Source organism: Diabrotica virgifera, chromosome 3, assembly GCF_917563875.1.
Source record: "Diabrotica virgifera virgifera chromosome 3, PGI_DIABVI_V3a".
Classification (NCBI taxonomy): domain Eukaryota; kingdom Metazoa; phylum Arthropoda; class Insecta; order Coleoptera; family Chrysomelidae; genus Diabrotica; species Diabrotica virgifera.
The window spans coordinates 225104026-225116106 of record NC_065445.1 but is presented as its reverse complement, the minus strand read 5'-3'; the positions used below and the strand labels follow the sequence as shown (position 1 = coordinate 225116106).

Genomic DNA, 12081 nt, shown 5'->3' with positions numbered 1-12081 from the left:
ATGTTATAGGTTTCTATTGATAATTTCCCACCTCTACTAGATTCATCTCTTTTTATTGCACAACGTAGTATGTTTTCCATCACTGTATAATAACAGAAATGTGCGTTACCAAAAAATCTTCATTAACATAGCGCTAAAGTAGAGTAAACACCCATATGGGTACACAGTAAAAACACTTATTATTTTAGCATGCGTTTGAAGATTAGTGCTGTTTAGCTAAATAGTGGTTTATTTTTAGGTATTTAGTTCTATGGCAGTAAATAAAGAAAATAAAGCTCTGGCACTACTGAGCAATGTACAAGATATTGTTTTGTCACCAGCGAGGGGTAATCATGTCCACCCAATTGGGTGCCCGTGTAACTGTTAATCACCTCTTAATATTTGGGAAGAGATCATTTCGAAGACCTCAGATCTTATTTAACTAAGAAACCAAGAGATTTGCTAATAGTTTAAAATTAACTCTTTCTTTGTTTTAGTTGGGCGGTGTTATTGTTGTTGCAATAGGAATTTGGACAATTGTTGACAAATCGTTTGCAAATGACTTACTGGGGACTAACTTGTACGCGGGAGCAGCCTATATTTTACTGGCCACGGGCATTTTAGTAACGTTTATATCATGCCTAGGATGTTGGGGATCAGTCAAAGAAGTCCGGTGTATGCTGGTTATAGTAAGTATATATTTCGCATATTTTAATACCTACGAAAGAATCCTGTTGTAAAATATTAATTGTTCATAATACACTGATGGGCAAAAATATCGAATATTTTGAAATTATCATTTGGAGTGAAATTTTTAGCCCTCCCAGGGTCATAGGGATAGGATTTGTTTTCCGAATGCGATGTTTTAAGTGCCACTTATGTACATGCTCGACCGAAACTGAATCTGATATGGACTATTAGTCCAGAGTAATAACGATTTTCTCGGGACACTCAAAGATCCAGGTAAATGACTACTTTTTTAGTTATTGTAGACCTATAGGAAGAAATCCTACCTGTTTCCTGCCTAGAGTTCGCGTCCGTTTCTTAATTATTAACTGATGGATTCGACCGTTACTTGATGGAAGTTCATTTTATCTAACAATAAAACACTGAAAATGTTTGTTTTCTATACCTCCACAAAATTTATTATAACTAAGTGACTATAGCTGTTTCGGCAGAGTGCCTTTCTCAAGTGATATAGTTTACAATTCATCATCCCACCCTACACAACACAAATTAGCAGCCTACCATAGCATGATACATAGACTGACAGAAATTCCCATGACAAAAAATAACTTCAAGCTAGAACTAAACATCATTAAACAAATAGCAGTAAACAACGGCTATAACGAACAAACAGTTAACAAAATTTTAAACCAAAAACTCCATAAGAAAGCCCTGAAATTAGTGTATCCACCACCACAGAAAGAACCCAGTACCTTCTGCTCTCTCACATATACTGGCAAGATAACAACAAAAATAGCCAGATACATAAAAAAAAAAGGAATAACACCAGCTTTCAGAACTAACAACAACTTAAGCAAATATATTAAGAACAATAAAAGCCGAAAGAGAAAGCAACTACAGAGTGGTGTGTACAAACTAACTTGTGGTGACTGTCCGAAAACGTACATCGCTCAAACTGGCAGAACTTTTGACAAACGGATAGCAGAACACAAAAGGGCATTCAACAATAGAAAAACAGACACTTCTACATACGCACTTCACCTTCTAGATCATAATCATTCTTTCAATGAAGAGTTTCAAATTCTACATATTCAAAATAAAGGCCTTAAGCTATCTTTTTTAGAATCTATGGAAATTAATAAACTGAAAAATACAGATATAATTCTAAATGACCAACTCGAGACAAACAGCTCCCCACTCCTCAACCTCTTCAGTTGAAGACTTAAAAAGGCAAACACATTGTAAACTATATCACTTGAGAAAGGCACTCTGCCGAAACAGCTGTAGTCACTTAGTTATAATAAATTTTGTGGAGGTATAGAAAACAAACGTTTTCAGTGTTTTATTGTTAGATTAATTATTAACAATTTAGTGCAAAAATTGCGATTTTTTTCGATTTTATTGCACTTCATTCAAAAGCTAAATAGTTGACATAAAATTACAAAATTCAGTATTTTACAACATTGGAAAACCTTCAAAATGCCGACTTTTGAAAGTTAAAAAGTTAATTTGTTGCTACGAAAACTGCAAAATAAGTGAAAATTGTTATTTGTTAATAACTTTTACTAAAACTACCTTAGAACCTTAGTTTTTCACCCAAAGTTGGGTATTGGCGTACTTAACAAACCTTCAAAATTTGGGACCGATCCATTAATTAGTTTAATTGTTATTCTATTTGTTTATCCTAGAGACCTTTACTTTGCAATAAGCTAAGACAGAAAATAATGAAGATATGGCAGTTGTGAGTATGACAAATGAAAGTAAAAGAGTGATAGTATCAAAATGTATTAAAAAAAAATAAAAAATATAATTAATGTAGTCAAAAATCCTAATGCCAAATTTTTGAAATTTTGTAGTTCATAAACATTTAGAATAACTTTAAAAATATTGTCCGTAGAAAAAATATTTTTATATATTCGAAAAGATAGTATTTTAACACGAATTTTCAAATAAAAAAATTTAGCCTGGGTTCATTTGGGACAAATTTAGCCATATGTTTTTTAATTCACAGCTGATTTGTTTATAATAATTAAGGACACTCATTAATGAATTTTAAAGAATGGGATTTGTGTTTTTTCTTAATAAATTTGCAAAAACATTGTACCTTCACAGCACCCCCTACGATTTTTTAAAAATGTAGTTCAAACGATTACTAGCGGGAACCTACAAATCCACCTAGTTAAAATACCGAAAAAGCAATTTCAAACGAATATAATTTTCTGTATCTCCGGATCAACTCAATGGATTTTGATCTTTCTTTTTTTTAATTTGTATGTAATTTCTACGTACATTAAAAATATGCAATTTGTTTATAAATTTGTTAATTAATAAATAGTCTAATGTGTTTAAACCTTTCTTGAAAAAATATTTTTTTACAAAAATCTATTTTTAAATCATAGTATCATATTGAAGATAATTTATTAAAGTATACCTTAACTTTTTCTGTGATTAATAACGATAGTATGATTAAAATCATGGATTTTTGGGAAAAAAATTATTTTTTCAAAAATTCTTTAAACAAATTAAACTGTTTATTAATTAATAAATGTTAAGACAAATTGCATATTTGTAATGTACAGAAAAATTACATACAACTTAAAGAAGAACCATCAAAATATATTCAGTAGATCCCGAGATATAGAAAATTATAATATAGTCCGTTCGCTAGACTCAACTGGCTAGTGATTTAAGCTAGTAATTTTGCCAATTTGATAAAATTGCCAAAAAAATAATTACTAAATAGTTAATAATTACTAAATATTTAGTAATTTTGCAAATTTTGTCAAAATTGGCAAAAAACAAAAAAGTTACGTAATAAATTCATTAGCCATTTGCGTCTGAGTTTAGCGAACCGACTATAATTTTAAGTTGCCTTTTTTAGTTTTTGAACTCGTGCATTTGTCGGCTCCCAGCTGCCCCGTCACTTACCACGACTAGGCACCAATTGAACTACATTTTTAAAAATTGGTGTAAAATACCAGCTTTTTTAATATGTAAAATGATTTTTTCTACGGACAATATTTTTAAAGTTATTCTAAATGTTTATAAAATACAAAATTTCAAAAATTAGGATTTTTGACTATATTGGATAATTTTTTATCTTTTTTTAGTACATTTTGATAGCATCAGTTTTCTACTTTCATTTGGCATACGCAGAATTACCCTATCTTCATTATTTTCTGTCTTATGTTATTGCAAAATAATGGTCTCTGGAATAAACAATTAGAATAACTCTCAAACTAATTAATGGATTGGTCTCAAATTTTGAGGGTTTGTTAAGTACCCCAATACACAACTTTGAGTGAAACACTAAAGTTCTAAGGTAGTTATACTAAGAGTCATTAACAAATAACGATTTTCACTTTTTTTCCAGTTTGATTAGCAACAAATTAGCTTTTTAACTTTCAAAAATTGGCATTTTGAAGGTTTTTTAATGTTCTAAAAAATTAAATTTTGTAATTTTATGTCAACTATTTAGCTTTTGAATGGGGTGCAAACAATCGAAAAAATCACGATTTTTGCACTAAATTGTTAATAATTAAAAAACGGACGCGAACCCTATGCAGGAAACAGGTAGGTTTTCTTCCTCTAGGTCTACAATATCTAAGGAAGTAGTCAGCTACCTCGATTTTTGAGTGTGCCGAACATGGTCTATTTTTAGCTTTAGAGGGCTGAGGATTGCAGAACAAAAAGTTTCAAAATATATAAACATTTCAATTTCTTTGCAACACGAAAATGCAGCATCTGCTTTTAATACTCTGGTTAAATCGAAGAGTGCAGGAAGAGTCTATCCCGGTTTCGGAGGTATTTTCTCCTCATCAGTAGTCCAATATCCTCTTCTCTCCGCTTTCCCCAGGCATCATAATCTGGGACTTTCCGAGTTGCAAAGAACGAAATGTCGCGGATGTACTAGAGCCATCTACCGAAAAACAAAGTAAGTTATCAATCGAAGTACCACAGAAAACGACAATAAATATCGTTCCCATACCACCAGATTGACAACAGGTGGAATACTTTCTTTGGTTACAACCTCCCGGGATTTAAAAAAATTATAAATCATACAGGATGCCGAGGAAATTAAGATGAGAGAATATTAAATAATTCACAACCCATCTGCTCAGCGTGGTAAAAGTTTCAACAAGAAAGATGTCTTATAGTACTCAACAAGAATTTAAAATTCTCTCATCTTAATTTCCTCGGCATCCTCTATGATTTATAATTTTTGAAAATCTCGGGAGGTTGTAACCAAAGAAAGTATTCCACCTGTTGTCAATCTGGTGGTATGGGAACGATATTTATTGTCGTTTTCTGTGCTACTTCAATTGATGACTTATTTTGTTTTTCGGTAGATGGCTCTAGTACATCCGTGTCATTTCGTTCTCTGCAATTCGGAAAGGCCCAAATTATGATGCCTGGGGAAATCGGAGAGAAGAGGATATGGGACTACTGATGAAGAGGAAAATCCTCCGAAACCGGTATAGACTCTTCCTGTACTCTCCAATTTAACCAGAGTATTATGCAGCTGCTGCATTTTCGCGTTGCAAAGAAATTGAAAATTTTTATACATTTTAATTCATTTACTCTTTTGTTGAGTACTAAGGAATCTTTCTTGTTGGAACTTTTACCACACTGAGCAGATGAGTTGTGAATTATTTAAAAATTCTCTCATCCTAATTTCCTCGGGATCCTGTATGATTTATATTTCGATTGATGACTTACTTTGTCAAAAAATTTCACTTCATATTATGATAATTTCAAAATATTTGATATTTTTGTCCATGGGTGTACTTAGATACGGCGTAATTTATTTAATTTGTTATATATTATGAAGAGAAGTATCCATTCTCAAATGTGGTCTCGAGGTAAGAAAGTAGAAAACTCAAAGAGGTACCACAAAAATGTATATTATAAAAATGTCATACAAGGACGCGTTTCGGCTCTTACCGAGCCATCATCAGCTTGAAATACAGGAGCAAAGTCTAAAACTGTCCTACAATATAAAAAGGAAATTTTTTTTTAAGCATGTGGTGATCACGCCCACCTCGGCAAAGGAACTTACCAGACCAGGAAGGAGGAAGAATCTAATGGCTTACATTTATTGGGTTCTTTAGGTTTCATTCTAAGTTATAAGTAGTGTATTAGACATTAAGGGTATAAATTCATTTTAAGATTTAAATGACTTCCTCTTTGAAAGAAACCATCTTGCGAACAGATCAGGTGCAAGGAACTTTTCGGTGGACTGTCAAATTGCTGTCAGTGATGACATATGACATGTAGTACTCAAGAATGAATTTGTCGTTAGGTGGTAAATGTTGTAACTAGAAGACCCCACAGACTAGGGAAAGAAAAAAGAAGAAGATTAAACGTCAAGTTCAAAATTCGTAAGGTGAAAGAATAGAGGAAAATAAATAGGACAATATTGAATGTATACGGTATTAAAACGAAGAGGAAAAGCTGAAAAACAATGAAGAATAGCAATAACCAATAAAATTTGATAAGTATCAAATTTTATTGGTTATTGCTATTCTTCATTGTTTTTCAGCCTTTCCTCTTCGTTTTAATACCGTATACATTCAATATTGTCCTATTTATTTTCCTCTATTCTTTCACCTTACGAATTTTGAACTTGACGTTTAATCTTCTTCTTTTTTCTTTCCCTAGTCTGTGGGGTCTTCTAGTTACAACATTTACCACCTAACGACAAATTCATTCTTGAGTACTACATGTCATCTGTCATCACTGACAGCAATTTGACAGTTCACCGAAAAGTTCCTTGCACCTGATCTGTTCGCTAGATGGTTTCTCTCAAAGAGGAAGTCATTTAAATCTTAAAATGAATTTATACCCTTAATGTCTAATACACTACTTATAACTTAGAATGAAACCTAAAGAACCCAATACAATGTAAGCCATTAGATTCTTCCTCCTTCCTGGTCTGGTAAGTTCCTTTGCCGAGGTGGGCGTGATCACCACATGCTTAAAAATTTCCTTTTTATATTGTAGGACAGTTTTAGACTTTGCTCCTGTATTTCAAGCTGATGATGGCTCGGTAAGAGCCGAAACGCGTCCTTGTATGACATTTTTATAATATACATTTTTGTGGTACCTCTTTGAGTTTTCTACTTTCTTGTTATATATTATGTTTATATGGGATTGAGTCAAAATTATTGGTATAATGAAGATTACATTTTTAATTAACTAATATTTGACGTTTCGATTTCAACTCCGGAAATCGTTCTCAAATAGGTTATTTTTTTAAATATTTTGGGAAAATATACAACCTAGTTTTATTAGGTTATGTATGTTTATATTTTACATTTTACTAGGTCACAAAGTCATGTCAACTCTAAACTGCCGATGCGTTTTACCGCTGTAGTGGTATCCCTTCGAATCCCGGATCCCTTCGTGCCTTTAGGTCACTCAACGCTTTGTTGAATTCATCTGCGGTAAAAGTTACAGCGCGTTTAACTTCAGCATTCCACCACACACACCATGCCAGTGACCGAAAAAAAGAATGAAGGAAATTGCTCCATGGAAAGCCGAGAAAATGCATTTTTTTAACGTATACCGATTTTGAACTTTGAGGGTTACATTTTCTCCAACCTAATTTTTGATTGGAATTTTGCTATTTTTGGCAATTTTCACACGTATTATCGAGAGTTTTTATTATAATAATGTATGTTATGAGTATTTTAAAGATATAAAAATTGGTGTGGAGAAAGAGGACAAAAATAAAAAGGTGATGGTTAAAAATTATGATCCTATTGTTTATATCTTTGCCGTAAATTCCGGCCAAGTTTCACCGGTTGTATCTCAGGAATCACTCGTCGTAATTAAACGTTTTTTCTTTTAAAATAAGTGTCCTGCCGCTGCTTTTCGAATACCGTTTTCACAATTTAATTTAGTTTAATATTTCCCGAGATATTCTATTTGTTTATGAGCCAAAAAATTCTTTATAATTTTAAAATATTCCTGAGGCCGCTTAAATAGTCCAATTTCAATTCTGTAAAGTACATTAGATAGGTATAGTGTCTTTTTATGAAAAAATCATAGTTATTCTTATGTATCATAATTATTGTCGTAATTATAGCGACCGTAAATTTTTAATTAACAATTCAATTGTTGCTAAACTGTTCATTAAATTTCCTTCGGCTTCTGGAATTGTAATCTATACGAAAAGGGCTTTTACATTACCAAGTTATTTAATTATTAATTAAGAATTACCTATCTAAAAGTTTAGTTGAAAATTAAAGATTTTGTTGGAAAAACCCGCTTTTTCCGGGGAAAGTTTTCGTCGAAGTAAATCGGAAAAAACACGTCTCTATGAAGAATTTAATTGCGGTGAATTTTGATTTGAGTGTTTTTGGTGTAAAGTTAAAATCTTTGGAGTTATAGAGCATAAATTGAAAAAAAACACGATTTTCGAGCGCCATTCTGTTTATAAAAAAAGTAGCACACTATCTGCGGACTTTGCATACCTATATTATTAATATATACAATCATAAGATTCGATTCCAGCAATAAAATTGCTGGTAAATAACTTTTCCCAAAAATGGCCTATTCTCCGATAATTAGCCCAGACTAGGTCGCTTGTTGATTTAATATGACATATTATGACATTGTCATAACCGCTCTGATATCTTTCTTTCTTTGTTCGGCGTAGGTAAGTATTTTGCATTTCATATGCCATATTGAGCAGGTGATGCCTTTGTAGTTAAACACTCTTAAGGTCGCGTCATATTATAATGCACGTCGCGTTTTCGGCACGTAGCGTTTGCAGACCGGCAATCGGACTGCCCATTCACATTATCATATTAGTCCTGTCGCCAGGGGGGGTACAACGGCCTCCTTAATTCAGATGGACTTACCCAAGTTTTTTTTATATATTTTGACCCGTAGAATACGAATTTTTTGGGTAACAGTTGATCCGGATGTCGATAAGATTGTTATAGACAAAGAACTTGAGGAATTACATAACAGCGATTTCTCGCAAAACAAAACATTTTTTTGTATTTTTTGGGTCATTTTAAGCAAAAAATATGCCTACAAGTTTTTTCGTAGAATGCATAGTTTTCGAGATAACCGCGGTTGAACTTTCAAAAAATCGAAAAATTGCAATTTTTGAACCTGAATTACGTTTGATTAAAAAATAAAGTAGCAATTCTGCTTACCGCATTTGAAAGTTTAAGTCAAATTATACCGGTTTTGATTATTTGCAATGCTAAAAATTAATTTTTTTATTGTTAAACTAATCTATAAACACATAGTGTTTCCCGTGCCTAATACATGCGTTTTAACGCATGCTACGTAGAAATTGCCTCGCTTGCACTTGTAGCTACTCTACCTACTCGTTCGATTTTACATGAGAAATCATTGAAAACATCACTCACATACTAGGTGTTTATAGCTTTGTTTAACAATAAAATAATAAATTTTTAGCAATGCAAATAATCAAAATCGATATAATTTGACTTAAACTTTCAAATGCGGTAAGCAGATTTGCTACTTTATTTTTTAATCAAAAGTTATTCGGGTTCAAAAATTACAATTTTTCGATTTTTTGAAATTTCAACCGCGGTTATCTCGAAAACTATGCATTCTACGAAAAAACTTGTAGGCATATTTTTTGCTTGAAATCGCCCAAAAAATACAAAAAGATGTTTTGTTTTGCGAGAAATCGCTGTTATGTAATTCCTCAAGTTCTTTGTCTATAACAATCTTATCGACATCCGGATCAACTGTTACCCAAAAAATTCGTATTCTGCGGATCAAAATATATAAAAAAAACTTGGGTAAGTCCATCTGAATTAAGGAGGCCGTTGTACCCCCCCTGGCGACAGGACTATATATAGAACGTTTACGTTGGTTTCAGTTTGGTGCGGTGCAGATGTGTTTATTGTCACAACACATGTTTACATGACAAATTGCCTCGAAAACTACTTTTTAAATTAGACCGGGCAGTATCGTCGCCCCGGCTAGCCAAATTATTCCGATTCGATATTTTTAAACAAACTTACTCAAAAAGAAGTCCTTATAACATATCCACAGGGTGCCGGGCGGTACTGTGGTCGAAAAATTGTTTAAACATTTTTTTTAAACAAATTCACAAAAATATTTTTTTTATTTCGAGCAATATTTTTTTAGATAAACTGCGTCATTCTGGGCAAAAAAGGTCTCTTGTCATTTTTCTCTAAAATTGATTGTTGTCGAGTTACATGCGATTAAAAATTTGAAAAATGCGAAAAGGCCATTTTCAAGGCTTAATAACTCGATTAAAAGTATTATTATGAATTTCAATAAGTGACCAAATCAAGTTTCAAACCCCTTCTTCAAGGTCCCAAAGAGATTTTTGTCATTATTTTACTACAAAGCTGTTATTTTTAGTTATTAACAATTAGCGCTATAGTCCAACTGTATCGTCGCCCCCGTTAGCGAAACTATTTCGATTAGATTTTTTTGCCCAAACTTACTCAAAAAGAATCCTTATAACAAACACATCCACAGGGTGCCGGGCGGTGCCCTTGTCAAAAAATTGTTTTAACAATTCTTATTAAACAAATTCACAAAAATAATTTTTTCATTACGAACGATTTTTTTTTTAGATAATTTGGGTTATTCTTAGCAAAAAACGTATCTTGCAAAAATGCGGAAATGGCCATATAACTCGACAACAATCAATTTTAGAGAAAAATCACAAGAGACCTTTTTGCCCAGAATAACTCAAATTATTATTAATTTGGGTTTAATTAAATTATTAATAAAAAATTATTTTTGTGAATTTGTTTAAGAAAAATTGTTTAAACAATTTTTAGACCACAGCACCGCCCGGAACCCTGTTGATGTGTTATAAGGACCTCTTTTTGAGTAAGTTTGTGCAAAAAAATCTAATTTCGCTAACGAGGGCGACGATACAGTTGGACTATAGCGGTAATTGTTAATAGTTAAAAATAACAGCTTTGTAATAAAAACATGATAAAAATCTCTTCAGGACCTTGAAGAAGTTGTTTGAAACTTGATTTGGTCACTTATTGAAATTCATAATAATAATTTTTAATCGAGTTATTAAGCCTTGAAATTAGCCATTTTCGCAATTTTAGAGAAAAATGACAAGAAACCTTTTTTGCTCAGAATTACCCAAATTATCTAAAAAAAATATTGCTCGAATGAAAAGATATTTTTGTGAATTTGTTTAAAAAAGATTGTTTAAACAATTTTTCGACCACGGCACCGTCTGGCACCCTGTGGATATGTTATAAGAACCTCTCTTTGAGTAAATTTGTGCAAAAAATCGAATAGGAATAATTTCGCTAGCGAGGGCGACGATACTGACCGGTCTAAATACTCTGTATCAAATTCAAAGAAATACCTAAATAAACAACGAGGGGAAAACGACCCGTAGCTGTCAACATCCGAAAAATATTGTTTTCGAATGAACCGAACGCAGACGTAACGTGTCTTATACGCTACGTTACGTGTCTTATACGCACAATATGAACGGTTCAATTTAAAAACCATTAAATTATATTTTTCGCAAACGAAACGCTACGTGCCGAAAACGCGACGTGCATTATAATATGAGGCGACCTTTATACCCATTTAGTTAAGTGGTCTCGTTTTTTTTTTGCCGTGGGTTTTCCTTTTCTTTGGCACATTTCAGATAATAACTGAACGTGTTTTAAAATTATGTAGCTGACATTTCTAAACCAACAAGCACGAAGATTATTAGAGCCAGGGACTAGCATCTAGCACTTATTCAATATTGAGTGCATATCTATTAAATATATTCAATACTTCTTATTACTTTCTATAATTATGGTGTCTTCATTACAGAAAAACGTTTTTTCCTTTAATAAGATTCTCCCAATATACTAATTTTATTGAGTTATAAATATATATGTTGGTTTAACTTTCCGTCGATTTGCTAAAAATATACCTAACTATCTTTAAGTAATTTTTCATGGCCTCGGCATTGTCTGACAAGAAAATTATAGGTATATGTACTAAGCAGTCACCTACACGTAATTGGAGACAATTCTACTTAAATTACCTAGAAATGCGTCACACTTTTAGGTAAAATTTAAAACCACGTAGGCGATATATAAGTGCGATTAAGTAAAAAACGAAACACAGCAGAGGAAACAATAGCAGAATAACAAGAAGTTAGAAGTAATAGGCAGGTTACGGACAAAATTTGGGAACTAAAGGAAATACAAAATTATCTGTCATAAACATAAGACTATTGTTTTCACCCATTTTGAAAAAATCTGAAAACGTTGAATTATCCACGTCGGTCGGTACTCTGTACCAGGGACTATAAACAAAACTTCTCCGTTATTATACCAAGTAGAATGACAAATGAGGTGTCGAATAAAAGCTTGTAACTCAAGGATGGTTTAAAGGTGCGAAATTTGACCT

At 32.4% G+C, this 12081-nt stretch overlaps 1 protein-coding gene across 1 annotated transcript in view; it reads left to right on the top strand.

Annotated features, from left to right (window-relative positions):
* The window catches only part of LOC114331234 (CD151 antigen), a 139083-nt gene that overhangs the window by 92837 nt on the left and 34165 nt on the right, over window positions 1-12081 (top strand). The window contains exon 3 of the mRNA XM_028280730.2: window positions 477-668. Coding sequence (XP_028136531.1) covers window positions 477-668 — 192 coding nt within the window. The remainder of the gene's footprint in view (window positions 1-476; window positions 669-12081) is intronic.